General features: G+C 36.2%; 1 protein-coding gene across 6 annotated transcripts in view; it reads right to left on the reverse strand.

The window, feature by feature from the left end:
* The window catches only part of WDSUB1 (WD repeat, sterile alpha motif and U-box domain containing 1), a 52,670-nt gene extending 37,366 nt beyond the window's left edge, over positions 1–15,304 (reverse strand). Inside the window, exons 1-5 of one of the 6 annotated variants that reach the window (XM_030328102.2) lie at positions 15,176–15,304; positions 12,652–13,073; positions 10,583–10,767; positions 8,059–8,151; positions 5,364–5,457 (exon numbers count right to left, since the gene is read on the reverse strand). In XM_030328102.2, coding sequence (XP_030183962.1) covers positions 5,364–5,457; positions 8,059–8,151; positions 10,583–10,767; positions 12,652–13,049 — 770 coding nt within the window. In that variant the 5' untranslated portion in view covers positions 13,050–13,073; positions 15,176–15,304. The other 5 variants (XM_030328104.1, XM_030328105.1, XM_030328103.1 and 2 more) reach the window with 5 other exon arrangements.
* Positions 15,305–15,886: the final 582 nt, after the last annotated feature.

A 15,886-nucleotide genomic window follows, 5' to 3' on the forward strand; every position in this document is an offset into this window, starting at 1 on the left:
CTGCTTATGATTCTCTCTCTCTCTCTCTCTCTCTCTCTCTCTCTTACTCTCACTCTGCCCCTCCCACGCTCATGCTCTTTCTCTCTCAAAAATAAACATTTAAAAATTTTTTTAAAAGAGGGGTGCCTGGGTGGCTCAGTCGGTTAAGCGGCGGACTTCGGCTCAGGTCATGATCTCGCGGTCCGTGAGTTCGAGCCCCGCGTCGGGCTCTGTGCTGACAGTTCAGAGCCTGGAGCCTGTTTCAGATTCTGTGTCTCCCTCTCTCTGACCCTCCCCCGTTCATGCTCTGTCTCTCTCTGTCTCAAAAATAAATAAACGTTAAAAAAAAAAAAAAACCTTTTTTTTTAAATTTTTTTAAAAGAAGAAAAGAGGGTTTTATCTATTGAACTCTAACAACAATGAGCATTTTATTTTTTTTTTAAACTTTTTTTTTATTTATTTATTTGGGACAAAGAGAGACAGAGCACGAACGGGGGAGGGGCAGAGAGAGAGGGAGACACAGAATGGGAAGCAGGCTCCAGGCTCTGAGCTATCAGCCCAGAGCCCGACGCGGGGCTCGAACTCACGGACCGCGAGATCGTGACCTGGCTGAAGTTGGACGCTTAACCGACTGCGCCACCCAGGCGCCCCAACAATGAGCATTTTAAAACTGGTTTCCAAGGAATCCTACCTACTAGAACTGAGAATTTATGGAAAGTGGCAACCCTATTTGAATTAGGAAGACTGATCTTTCCTGCCTGAACAAAAGCTATATGTTTGTTTTATCTGGTTGATCAAGAGAAGTAGGGTAGAACAAAAGACAAATTCTGCCAAAGCCTAGAGGAAAATTATTAGAAGAGAGATGCAGAGAAAGATGGAATAAATTCCTACGTATTTTGTTCCATCGTGGGTGATGCCATCATAGCTCTGAGAACTAATGAAATATGTGAAGCAGACATGAGAACCCATGTATCTTCTGCTAGCCCAGATATTGAAGAGATTTTAAATAATGTAAAACAATGCCACTCTTTTTATTTTTCCTAAGAAAAAAAATCTTAACATGCAATGAGTATATATTTTTAATGAATTAAAAATATTTTAGAATTTTCTCAGTTTTATTTTTGGTAAATAGCAATATACATATATATATGTATATATATGTAATATATATATCACATATATACACACACATACATGTAATATATATATTACACACATATACATGTAATATATACATATATATCATATAGATATCATATATAGATATATATAGATATCATAAATATAGCATATATATGATATATATCATCCATATAAGCAAAAGCTCTTTGAGGTCAATAACTTTTAAGAATGTCAAAGAATCCTAAAACCAAAATGTATGAGAACCATTGACCTAAATCATAGTTTAATTTCTTGATTTAACCTTTAACACCCATCTCTCCTATAGCTAGGAGATGCATATTAGAAATGCTTTCAAAGTTTCAATTGTTTTCCTAAATCTATACCAAGTTATAACAACATCCTAGTTCTCTTTCATCTCTACAATCTATTTTTCCAGCCTCAATTCCCATTACTCCTTTTTACATTTATCATACTTTTTTTTTTTTTTAAGATTTATTTCGTTTTGAGAGAGAGAGAGAGAGAGAGAGAGAGAGAGAGAGTGTGTGCAAGCTGGGGAGGGGCTAAAGGACAGAAAGAGAGAGAATCTCAAGCAGGCTCCACACTCAGCATAGAGTCTGACAAGGGCTAGATTCCACAACCCTGGGATCATGACCTGAGCCAAAATCAAGAATTGGACACTCAACCAAATGAGCCACCCAGGCACCTCTCCATTTATAATACATTGTAATTCACTCAAGAATTTCCTGCCTCTTGGAATGCCCTATTTCCCCAATCCTCCCATATCTGCATAAATTCCATAATGCTTTTTACATAGTTACCCTGTATCTATCCCCTATACAACTTCCTTAGCACACCTGACCTATAATCCCATTCTGGGGTCAATTCATTTTTCCTGTGTAGCCACTTGTATTCAAAAATCTTTTATCCTACTCACTTTTTTCCTACTCTCTCTTTAGCAGATGTATCCATTCCATCTTACCAATGATTCTTAGTTGCAGATGGAATCTATTATCAACCAATTAACTTGTTCTTTATCTACTCACGAAATATAGTTAAAACATATGTCCCAATTCTCCTAAAAGACTAAATGTTTATCTTTCACCATCCTTTACATTTCCAAATAATTCACTTGCCTGTATATTTATCCAAATGAACTAAGAATATTCAGAAAAATATCTGAATGTGACCTAGAGCACATATGCCAAAAAGTATTTAATAATGTAAAATTCCATTAATCCAGAATGACTGAAAAGGTCTATCTTAGTTAACATAAAATACTAATTATAAATGACATATATATAAGGAAGTATGCTATAAAATGCCATTTTTATAACACAAATAGTAACACAAAAACTATACTGAATATCACTTAATACTTCTTTCATGATTCAGAAAGCAAAGACATGTTAGATCTTGTAATATTATTAGGTTATCACGTGAACATCAAGATAGAGAATCAAAACGTCTTTAAGGGCACACTGTCTTATACTTCCTTTTACATGCCCTATTGCAATGGCAGAGACCTGGGTACATAAGAGAGTCATAAATACTTGCTGAATTTCATACCATCATTTTGTCAATTAACCTCTCAAAAATGAAATGCACAATATATCCCCCCCAAACAACAGAAGGAAATCCAACTTTATTTGTTTAAACTTTCCACTGATTTCAATCCTAGGTCAAAGGAGAATTACTATAAATGCTTTTTTGATGAGCATTTTGATGAGCCATTTTCATCGTTTGAGATGAAAGAGTCAATCTAAAATGATGGCAATATAACTAATTATTTGGCTTTTATCTGGCAAGGATTAGAGAATATGGGAAAAGAACTATTAGGTTCAGTCCAGAATATTTTAAGTGAATGTTAGGAGCCTAAATATCGTGGCTGGAGCAAAAGCTGCTGTGAAGAGCTATGAATGTGCATTTCAGTGCTATGACCTGTGAGATCAGACAGGCAAATTTGCAAAAATCCAATGGCAGCAAGGAGAAAATATACCAAAGTACACAAATAGGAGAATATAAAGTAACTGAATCATACCACTGTGTACCAAACCAATTGCTTTATAGAACAAAGTTTTGGAAAATAGAAGCCAAGATTAAAATTTTCAACAGAGAACTAGAGATCACAAAAAGTGACATAGTGGACCTGGAAAAACTAGCCAAATAGAAATGCCAGGACCAAAAAGTAAAATAACCAAAATTAAAGATCCATCAATGGACCAGTTTAAAGTAACATATCAGATAAAGCTAAGGAGGGCATCAGCAAAGGAGAAATTATTCAGAATACAGCACAAGAAATAAGAGAATGAAAAATACAGAAGAAAAAAGATACAAAGTTTATAGTAAGAAGGTATATTTTGCATTTAATTAGAGTCCGAGATTTAGAGGAGAGAAAGGGCAGAAGTAATATTTGAAGAGATAATAAGAATTTCCCCTTAACTGATGAATTATTACTCTACATATTTAACAAGCTCAGTGAATTCCAAAGCAAACTAAATAAAAAGAAATCCAAATCTAAATACAAAGTAAGTGCAAAAAACCAGAGAGAACATTTTTGTGAGCAGCCAGTGAAAAAAATACAAATTACAAAGAAGTAACAATTAGAATCAGACTTCTCTACTGCAATACACAAAAATACAAGTCCTGAGTAAACTGTATTTATTCCAACAAAGCAAGGTTGGTTTAACATTTGAAAAGTCAATATAATTTACCACCCTAACAGAATAAAAGAAAAATCATATGATTATTTCAAAAGATACAGTTAAAATCATAATACCTCTTCATGATTAAAAAAAAGAAACTCATAAGCTAAAAGGAACAGAGGGGCTAATAAAGTTTATCTCCCCAAAACCTATATGATCATACTTAATAATGAAAGCTTTCCCTTTGCAAAAAGGAATCAAAGGATGGCTGTTATCACTGTTTCCATTATCTTGGTAGTGTCAGCCAGTTCAGCAGCACATAGATGATATCAAAGGTACAATGATTAAAAAGGAAGAAACAAAAATCATCATTATTAATGTGATATGATCGATTTTTGTTATCAAAAACACAAAATTTAAGATCTTTACAGGTAAATATGTGGTTTTCCCATACTTACTTCCCTACATTTGCCATCTCTTTTATAATAGCAACAAAAAAAATTAAGTGCTTAGAAATAAATCTAATAAAAGATGAGGAAGACTTCTACATAGAAGACAATTATTGAGAGAAATCAAAACAAAAATAAATGGAGAAACATACCACATTCATGGATTAGAAGACTCAATATCAGAAAGAGGTCAATTATCTCTGATTTTGTCAGACTCATTACAACCACAATCAAAATCCAAACAGGCCTGTGGCTGTACAGAGAGTAACTAGAGGCAATATGACAAGCTAAATCTAAAATTTATATGGAAGTGTCAAAATTCAGGAATAGCTAAAATACAAAGCCTTGGAAAGACAGAATGGTTTTAGAGAAGGGATAAACAGAAAAAAATAGTAAGTTTATTATTTAGAACAAAAAAAGCAGGCTGAGAACCAGATCCACACACACATGGAGAAAAGATGGTATTTTTGATGCACAGTACTTGGACAACTGGCTATCCACATGGAAAGAAAGAATACTGGATTCCTATTGTACATGATGCCGACATATCAAATTTGAGAAAAGAAAAATAATGAAGGTTTTAGAAGATAATATGGGAAAATACCTTTATGACTCAGAACATAAAAAACTAAGTACACTAAAATTATAAACTGTGAACAGGCAAATCCACAGAAGGGAAAAGATATTTGTAACATATATAACCAATAAGTGGCTCATATACTGAAATACAGAGAGTATATATATATATATATATATATATACACACACACATATATATATTTATATTATATATATGTGTGTGTGTATATATATATAATATAAACAATGAAAATCAACAAACCACAGCTGTATGCATTAATATGAATGTCATAAACATCACATTGACTAAGGAAAGCCAGACACAAAACAATACACATTGCATGATTTGTTTTAAATCAGTTTAAAAGAAAAAAGCAATATTGTATATGACCTGAGGTGCTGTCACCCTACAGGGGTACCTGGAAGGGGAGGACTTTCAGAGCAGAACCAGTGATGTTCTATTTCTTGACCTGAGTAGTGGTTACACAGGTCTGTATAACTTTATTGAGTTATTCTCTTATGTTTTATGTACTTTTATGTATGTCCTATTTCATATGAAAATGGTGTAAGGAAATTAAACTAAAAAGCTTACCCCGAGACTAGCATCTGCCCATTATGAGAAAAAGCACAAGCCAGAACAGGAGCACAGTGCCCACTCAGTGTACTTTTATATTTTAATTCAAAACCTGCAAATAACAAGGTGAGAAAAATTAGCAAGCTGACTGTGCTTAGAATTTATCTTTAAGTCAAAACTATTTCACTTATTCATTTTAATAAAAAAATTAAAAATAATTAAATAAATAATGAATTAAATAAATATTAAATAATAAATAAACTTAATAAATCTTTAAGTGCCTAAACAATACAAAAATGAAAAAAACTCCCCCTGCAACTCAGGTACTGGAATGCAGTGTGATTAAGTGGTTTCAGAAGTTCAGTAATGGATAAAGTAAATGGTGCACTCAGCAAAGGTCCAGAGGATTGTAATGATCAAATGCTTTAAAAATTTTTAATGTTAAACTCTATAAAATACATAAAAATATGAAATTTTAAACTAATATAAAATTTTAAAATACAGTATAAGATAATCTTGGCATCTAATTTTAAAAAATATAAAAAATATACATATTGGGGTTCCTGGCTGGCTTAGTCAGTGGAGAATGTAACTCTTGATCTTGGGGTCATGAGTTTGAGCCCCATGCTGGGCATGGAGCCTACTTATAAAGTATATATATGTTAAAAAAGTAAAAATACATACACACATACATATGTACATATACACACACACAATTGCCCAAATGCCTAAAAAGGAATCAAATTGCTCAAATGCCTAAACAAAGATCAGTTTTCAAAATATGATATTAAAAAAATATTTTCTCATTCCACAAATAAAAATAATCAATGGTAATTTATCCATCTTATAATTCTAATATATAATACTTCTACAAAGTATGGGAACACTAAAATCCTTTTCATATCTTCTATAATTACTGAAAAGAAATAGCACAACTATTTTAAAGGTAAACACAGGGAATTCAATACATTTTAGTGACAAGCTATAAAAATTATTAGGAAGTTGACCTGAGGAGATAAGGAAATAAGTGAAATCTATTAATTTTCTCAGACCCAATGAAAACTTTTTTGAAGTGTTAATGGCTCTTATGATAACAAGCATTTAATTAAACAAAAAGTCATTAGAGCAGGTAAAAGTTTCAACAAGTAGGAAAAAATATTTGCAGTTTGTAATTTAACTGAAGCTTATTAGGTAACAAATAATCAAATAAGAATATTTTTAGGCATCTGAAGCAAGATGGCCAAATGACCATATAATTTCAGAGTCCTCATTGAAATGATAGTGGAAGAATTAATAAAGATATAAAATCACATCAATGAAGAGAATAGAAAGAGAGGTATCAACAATCCAAAATTCAAACCAATTCTGGAAAGTCAGAAAGCAAATTAACTAATGAGGAGGAAAAAGTAACAGCCCAGAGTGCAAAAGGAGGGGCTATGTCCAAGAATACCCCAAAAGACTTAGGACTATCAAAAGCTAATGAAAAGGAAAGTCAGAATGACACAGACATCGACCTGAAAACAAAAAAGTTAGTGAAAAGCCTGTTTATGAAACAGTGTCTACCTTTAATTCCTCCCTGGTCCCACCCATAGCATACTGAACGAAAGCCTGATACTGCTTTCTGAGCAAAATATTTCTAGAGAAAATAACAGCTTTCTGGGGAGCTCCCTGGCAGCTCCAGGGCAATTCCCTAAGCCCCTAAATCCTCCTCAGTAAGGGCCAACAACCCACCCCTTTAATCGAAAGGGAAGCCAGCAACAACAAACCACTGTGTGCATAGACCCTCTAAATACCTTATTTTTGCCTAGTTATTAAATGTAAATGGAAAACAAGGATCACCAGACATTTGAAGAAGGTAACCATATGAAAGAGAAAGATCAGAGTAAACAAACAAACAAAAGGCCCAAGAGCAAACAAAGATAATCAGGAAACCGAAGGGAACAACAAAACAAAAAGCCTCTAATTAATACCCTGAGAGTTTTAAGATGATCTTGCATTCATAAAATAAAAACAGTAAGAGAAAGAAACAGAAAATAATATGAGCTAATAGAAATTGAAAATATGATGGAATAAAAAATTCCATAGGGAATGAAATTAGGAGGTCCAACGTTCTATTGATGAGAGTTATTAAAAGAGAGGACATGGGGAAGAAGTTACTAAAGAAATAACTTAAAGGAACACTTTTTCAAAACTGAATAATGTAAGTTTCTTGACTGAAGGGTCACCTGAAGGAATAGCGCAATACAGGGAGGAACGACCTCCCACACACTACCAAATAACAATCCCTACAGTGAATACATTTAAAATATAGTGGTATAACAATATTTACAGAAACTGTGAAAACCACCAAGAATTGCAAACAGATAAAGTGAAAAGCAGTTACCTCTGGTCAGCAGAAATGTGTGTGGTGATGGTGTTGAGGTCATAATCAGTGATGAGCATCCAATTTTTTTTTATTTTTTTTTTATTTTTTAATATTTTTTAATGTTTATTTTTTTATATATATATGAAATTTATTGACAAATTGGTTTCCATACGACAGAGCATCCAATTTTTAAATCATGTCTATGTAATTTCTCTGATTAAAATTTATTAAAGCATATTTTTATAATCACTTCTAGATATCCAGAATTCCTTAAGTAAAAAGAATCATTCATATAGAAATTCTATCTTGACTACAAATAATTTTAGAGAACTACTAATTAATACATACCTAAGATATGGGTAAAAGAAACAACCCAAATTTTGATCTGGCAATCCTGACCACATGATGCCAATCGAAAATACTGAAGACCTTGCTCTCCATCTAAAAACGTAACATTTGTTAAAAATAAATACACAAGAATTGATAAAACATTTAAACCAAAAAATTTTCAACTTCCTATATCGAGATGTTAATTCTATTCATTTAAACCATATTCACAAGAGATATTAACTTTAACCAACATTTCATTCTATGGTATAAGAATTTATTTTCAACAAGGTACTTCAGAAGATTAGGACTCTAACCCCTGAAGTTGCTTCAACAAAATACCTTTTTTTATTTATCTTCCATTAAGGTAACTCAAGGTTCCATGGGCCAATATTGAGCCACTAAGCCTAGAGAATTTTCCAGCCCAATTTTAGAGTCTATGAGGCTAGCACTGATGGGAAAAATTAGGAAGAAAAGTTATGAGTGTTAAATGTTTAATTATTTCCAACTTAACTTTTTTTTTTTTTAAAGAACAGACCCATTTCTTTTTCTTTTTTTTTATTATTATTTTTTTTTTTTTAACATTTATTCATTTTTGAGAGATGGAGGGAGACAGAGTGTGAGTAGGGGAGGGACAGAATCCAAAGCAGGCTCCAGGCTCTGAGCGGTCAGCACAGAACCCGACACGGGGCTCGAACTCACGAACACTGAGATCATGACCGGAGCTGAAGTCGGATACCTAACTGACTGAACCACCCAGGCACCCCAAGAACATACCCATTTCTTAAAAGCTTAGTCTATAATTCACATGAAATAATAATGAGATTTTTCCCCGCATTTGATTTAATCAAGACAAATGCTGGAATTATATGAATCCAAAATAACATTAACTCGGTCTATTTTATTTGGTGGAAATTATACAAATTAGGGAAAGTAATCAGTAAATTTGGTGTCATAAAAAAACCCATTAGTTTGTAATGTTTAGTGAGATAATTTCAGTGTATAATTACATACACACTAGATAAGCTCCTAAATACCTGTTGGTAATGTAAATATTGAAATCAACTCAATTTTACATAATTCCACTCAACATCATCACACATGTAGCTTCATCAAAGGAAGTTTGGGCACGGATATGTATTAAGATACAATTAAATGGGTAAGCACAGGGGAGGTTCATCTGAAGTGATTTTTACCTGAAATCTAAAGGATATCTAAGAGTAACCAGGTGAAGGGTTCACATGTAAAACCCTTGGAAAAATCTTACAAACATTCAAGGAATGAAAGGAGACCAGTGTGGCAAGAGAATGCATGAGGCCAAGTGTGCTTTAAGAGGCAGGGAAACAGAGTGTGTCAGGCTTTATGTTTTGGATTTGGCATTTTCTCTTACCTTAAACTTATTTTAACCATTCACTGATAGGTTTGAAATAGGGAAGTGCCAAAATGATCCTGCCCACCTTCTGGCCCTGGGCTGTGCAATAAAGGTAGTCACTAGCCACATGTGGCTACTGAATGCCTAAAATGTGGCCAGTATAAATTGAAATGTGACATAATACACACACCAGATTTCAAAAACCTAGCACCAAAAAGTAGTAAAATATCTTTTTTTTTTTTAATTTTTTTTTTCAACGTTTATTTATTTTTGGGGGGACAGAGAGAGACAGAGCATGAACGGGGGAGGGGCAGAGAGAGAGGGAGACACAGAATCGGAAACAGGCTCCAGGCTCTGAGCCATCAGCCCAGAGCCTGACGCGGGGCTCGAACTCACGGACCGCGAGATCGTGACCTGGCTGAAGTCAGACGCTTAACCGACTGCGCCACCCAGGCGCCCCAAAAATATCTTGTTGTTACTATCGATTACTGAAATATTTTATATTGAGTACAATTAAAATATATCATTAAAATTAATGTCACCTACTACTAAAAAATTCTAAATTTACAAACGTAGCTCCCATTATACTGCTAATAGGACAGCACTGGTGGTGTAACAAGACTGGAAGCAACAAAGGCAGAACTCCCATCCTAACACAGGGGATGAAACAGAAGAAGAAAGCTTCCCAACTCACTGCTATCTATTTAAAACCAAGAGTCTATCTATATTCAGGAGTCTGTACTTCTTCTAAAAGCTAATTGTGTTGTTAAACATGTCATAAATTTAGCTTTTGCTTCAAAGATTAAATTAGTAAACTTTTGAAAATTTAGCTTCTGTTTCCAATTTTTTTTTAACTTCACATTTCTCTTTGAATATTAACATACTGTATTTTAAAATAGGGTCAAGTCCTCTAAATTACCATATCCAAGGAATCCAGATGTACTGTACAAAGCTGAGTCATCCCCAACATATATTCAAGAACCTGATTTTCCCCTATCATGTTCTTTGTGATTTCATTTTGATCAAGAGAAAGGAGAATGATTTCCTTAAAAGGAATTAATTAAAGGGGCTTCTCATTTTACTAAAGGTGAAATGAAAATGAATAAAGAACCAGAAGTCATACACAAATTACAAATAGGAACCACTAGTGCTTAAAAGAGTAAAATAACTAACCAGAAACTGGCTGTGAAGAAAAATCACAGCAGGTAATTCCAAGATCATGTGCTTTTTCACTATGCAAACACCTCATTTTATCATCCCACACTGTTAAATCTCCACACGAGGAGCCAGTGACAAAGAGGTTTCCATCAGGAGAAAATGCACAGGCCACCAAGGAGCCATCCTTAACACTACCACACCTGAAATAAAAGCAAAAAAATAAATAAATAAAAAGAAGAAGAAGGGGGAGGTTTTCATTTCAGAGTATCTTTTACCTTATATTACAATTTCTAACAACAGCTTGATATAGTAAAAACAGGAAAAATGGCTATCTGAGAACTAGAAAGGGCAGATGTCTATATAAATAAAAAATCATACACTTAAAAAAAAGAGGCTCTAAATGTTATCTTAACTAACGAATTCAAGCCTAAGCTATACAGATCTAAACCAAAGTCCATGTATCTTCGTATTTTTCCAAATGGCAGGTCTGTATGAACAGGTTAAAATCTACAAAACTTAAAAAAAGCTCTGACAACCACTACTATCAACCATGGCCACATATTTCTTAAAAACCTATTCTTACTGAAAAACATGTTGTTAGGGTCAAAAGTACTTTCAACTTTAGTATTAAAAGAAGCAACAGTGAAATCTTTTATTTTCAACTATGAATTCTTTATGAAAAGAAAATTATCTTGGGAAGAAACAGAAGCACTGTGCTGACAATATTATTTTCTCAATTAGGAAAAAAACTGGTAAAAGCCCAACAATTAGCGCAGTGTCCCATCCAGCACTTAAATCTGCAGTGTATCATTTTACAACATACATTAGGGTCGTAATGCCAGAGGGCCAGAAGTCATCATCTAATAAGTGAAAAGGAAAATTCCTTAGTTGACCTCTATATTTCACGCATGTAAAAAAGATGTCTGTATGGAAACCAATTTGACAATAAATTTCATATATTGAAAAAATAAATAAATAAATAAAAAATAAAAAAAAGATGTCATTCCTCCTGCGCATTCTCTTTAAACTATTCATTAACACTGTTTAAAACACATGACCTTATTCAATCAAAAGACCTAAATCTAATGAGCAACAGTTGTTTACCAGCTGGCATGTGCTCTGAATGATGCTGGGGGGCAGGGAGGAGAAAGTACACTGGGCTATTTTACTTGGTAATATTGAAAAGTTTATGGGTGGCTCAGTCGGGTGAACGTCTGTGTGACTTGATTTTGGCTCTGCGCTGACAGCATGGAGTCTGCTTGGCATTCTGTCTGTCTCTCTCTCTGCTCCTCCCCAGCTAGTGCATGCAAGCTCTCTCCCTCATTCTCTCAAAATAAATGTTTTTTAAAAAAGAAAGAAAAAAATACTCAAAGGGTAAACTTTTTGTTGTATGTATTTCACCACAATGTACATAAAAATACATAGCTTTCATGTTGGCAAGTTGCAACAGAACATTACCAGTGTAACATAATTGATGTATTTTTTATCTAAAAGGAGTTTTCAGTTGTTTTTCGTTTGCTTGTTTTTTTAAATGTAACACAACACTACACTAATCACAAGGTTCTTTTATCTGGGGTTGGGGTTGATTATTCACCCAGCAAGAATCCTAGTCAGGAAAATAGCTGTGTCTCTTTAGGTGAGACTTACCTACCATTAGTCTATTATTGAGAACACCTGGGTCATGAGTGACAAAAATAAAGCCTAAAATTACTGAACCTTATTCAAAAGACCATTTTCTTCGTCTAGCTCTTAAAGTCAAAATCCATAAAAGTCTAACAGATTAATCCTTATTTTACAAGAGAAAGATTGGAAATATAAAACTCTCAGAGCCAAGCAGATCTACTTTAAGAACCACTTAAACATCTGTTTTTATGTCCTTCAGAAATCAAGTCAAAATGTTATTCCTTGTGATGTCTGAAAAATATCTGCTTCTTCAAGTCATCAAAATATTCTGCCTTCTATTTTTATTTTTTTGGTAGACTTGTTAATAGGATTTAAATATTCATACCTATACAACTTGTACGACTGAGCGTTGTAATATTTTAATTTAAATATTAAAGCAGAAAGGATTTAAACGTTCATACCTATATAACTTGTATGACTGAGCATTCCACAAAACAACCGTTCCATCAGCTGCGCCTGACACCAAACAAGTGGAGTCTGGGGAAAACTGGCAAACCCTCACGGGGCTACCACTGGGCTGTTCCATCACTGCCAAAGGCTCTCCATTTTGAGTATTCCATAGGACAGTGGTACCATCTGTTGAACAGGAAGCCAAAATATGTCCTGAAGGGGAGAAACAGCAGCAGTGGACAGCATAGGTGTGAAGCTTCAATGGTGAGTGGGGCAGTTCAGTAAAGTCACTGAGGGAGTACAGGCGAATTGTTTTGTCCAAAGAGCAAGTGGCCAAGAGGGAAGAGGAGAATGCACAGCAGTTGACATCATCACCATGATCAGCTAATGTGTGGATTAGTTTCACCATGTTTCTTATTTGAAGTAAAATGTCCTGCAATTTTTAAATAAAGATTACTTCATCGTCGGAATCAAATAAATACAACTCAAGTCCACATAAAAGAGTCAAAATCAATTCAAGAGTTTTCTCAGAGATGGCTTCTACATTCATATTTTTACAGGACAAACTATTATACTTGAGATAAAAATAATTGGGAGAGAAAATGCCAATAAGACTATAAACTCTAATGATGATCACAGTCACAACTGGCACACCAATAAAGTTCCATAACTCTTGAAAAAGAACCTTGTTGTGTAACTTCAAACTGATTTGATACTGAACATCCAAAACCTTGAGTATGTATTTCACCTCTGAAGCCTTTCCCTTAACTAATTACTTCTCAAAGATGCCTCATTCCAGATTGGCTACTCTCAACTCAAAAAGATTTTCCATTCTTAAGAAACTGTTTCGGCTGCTCCTTGCAGAGGATGGAGGCAAGGCTAAAGCTCTACCTTTAAGATGCATTTAACTGCACGGTTCACTCATAAAAACTAACAAACGGTTTCATTCAAAATTTCACTGGCAGTGTTGAAAGCTCTCGTGGTCCACCATCTTGCTTAATAAAGAATAAAATGATATCGAACACTTGAGGTGAAGAAACAATTTAATAAGTCAAGGAAACCAAGAGAAGGAAACCAAAGAGAAAGAGTGGCAATAAGGACTTAGCCAGACTGCGCTTAAGAACAAATTTACAAATTTAGAATGAAATCCAAGCCCTTTGTCACTGCTTACGAAATGTTATATGATCTGGCTCTTGCCTGCTTCTCAGATCTCAAGTCCTGCCACTCCTCCTTTCCCTCATTTCCTTCCAGCCTCCCTGATCAAATGGATTTGGTCCTAGCTCTCCATAAAGTTGTTTTTCCATGTTGAAATTCTCTTCCCTTTGCTTTTGGGATCTTATTTCTCAATGTAAATTCCAAGGGAGTAGAGATCTTGTCCATCTTGCTCATTTCTATATCCATAGCACACAAAACAGTGTCAGGCACCTAACATGCTCAAATAAATACTTACTGCATATTTTTTTCCCAAATCCACTTGAGTTTTACCTTTAAGTATCATATATGAACACAATATAAAGTTATTAGAAATTTTAAAATAAATCTACCAATAGTAAAAAAAAAATCCAGCAGGGGAAAAAATAATGCAAAATGAAACAATAACCAGCGCTGAAATACTCTTAGATTGTAATTCATGATCCCTTGTTAAAATGTTACTTACAGAATTCTTTACAAACATATGGAGCATAGCTTTACCAATATTTATCATAGCCCAAACTTCAGCATTTTTCCAAACATAAACTTCAATAAAGTCTTAAAAAATAAAAAACAAACAAACAAAAAAAAAAAGCAAACCACATTATGTCCTGATAGATTGTCACCTGTACTAGCGCACTGAAAACAAGCAAGATCATGCGATGACTTCTGGGAGAACTCCCAAATCCCAACTGTGCAGGTACACATAGGTAATCTTGCAAATAAACTTTGGCTTCCACACCCTTGTGGCACTCAGCTCCCTTTGCAGTTCCAGACCGAATAGCGACATTACCACTTGAAAGAACAGCCTGTTTGGAAGAGCTCTCTCAAGCCTACCGCTTCCTGCCTCCGGGTGTGGGCGTCTCCACTCAGGGCTCAGCTGTCACTCCAGAGGTTCCATCCCCGGGCCGGCCGGTGAACTCGCCAGTGTCAACACACGCATCCCTATCTAATCCAAAGCAAACCGGGGATATGCCCCAAGTCTCCCCAAATAAAGCCCGCGACTTACTCCCCCTGCACGTAGGGACCAAGAGTGTGCCCTAATCTGAGAGCCTGCCAGGCCTTAGCGGACTGAGCCACCCAGGAAGGAGGGCTGCCGGCTGGCCGGCGGGGAGACAGGCCTTCCGGGGCGCAAGGCGGCTTTTGACTCGGCCCAGCTGCGGCTTCCACGCAACGCCCGCAGTCCCCGCCCGGCTCCCGGCCCGGGTCGCACGGCCGCGCCCTGCTCCGGTCCAGGTGCTGGCTGGCCCCTGTCGCGCGCTAGGAACCAGATTCCGAGGACCAGAGGTTCAGACACCCCGAGTAGGGAGGCTTCGCCGGCTGACCCCAGCCATGCTCCCCCACCTGCCTCTGTCGCTGCTAAACCTGTCCACGGATGCGGCCACTTCCACCTGGAAGACCCAGGGCCTGCGGAATCCGCCCTCAGGTGCCCTCGGAGCGGCGCGGACCACGTGACACGCAGGTGAGGCGGGCGGGGCTGGCAAACGCGGAAATCCAAAGAGAATGGAAACGGGCCCCGCCCCCCCGGCCCGCCCCTCGCCGCGGCGCATGCGTGCATTCCCTCCCTTCGCTGCGGACGTCCCTTACTTCTGGCGCCAGTTCCAGATGAGTTCAGTTTGGGGAAGATCCTTTATTTACAGGGTTTTTTTTTTTTTTCCCTAGTTGAGGAAACTGAAGTCCCAAGGCCTAACGAGCGCCTGAAATATGGTTTTAAAGGTGGGATTGTATCAACTGTCTGGTTATTGCAGTTCAGGGTTTTTGAAGCTTCTTCCTTTCTCATTTCTCGTGTGTATTGTCTGTTCTCCTCTGACCTCCGTGATTCGCTTTTCTGTTTAGGCTAGCTCGGCTCTCAGCGGTCCATGACTTGGTGTTTTCTGTCATCGTCTTCGTGCTCAGGTTTCCTACATCTCTTCAGGGCAGCCTGCGGTTCCTGCGATTCCTGCTGTTCCTGCTGTTCACTGGACAGGCCCCTGTGGATATCCTGGTATCACCTTGAAGCCGATGTTCATTCCTCCGACCTTTTTGAGTGTGTCTCCTGGGCTCACGAATGAACCG

The sequence above is a fragment of the Lynx canadensis genome, chromosome C1, assembly GCF_007474595.2.
Source record: "Lynx canadensis isolate LIC74 chromosome C1, mLynCan4.pri.v2, whole genome shotgun sequence".
In the NCBI taxonomy this organism is placed as follows: domain Eukaryota; kingdom Metazoa; phylum Chordata; class Mammalia; order Carnivora; family Felidae; genus Lynx; species Lynx canadensis.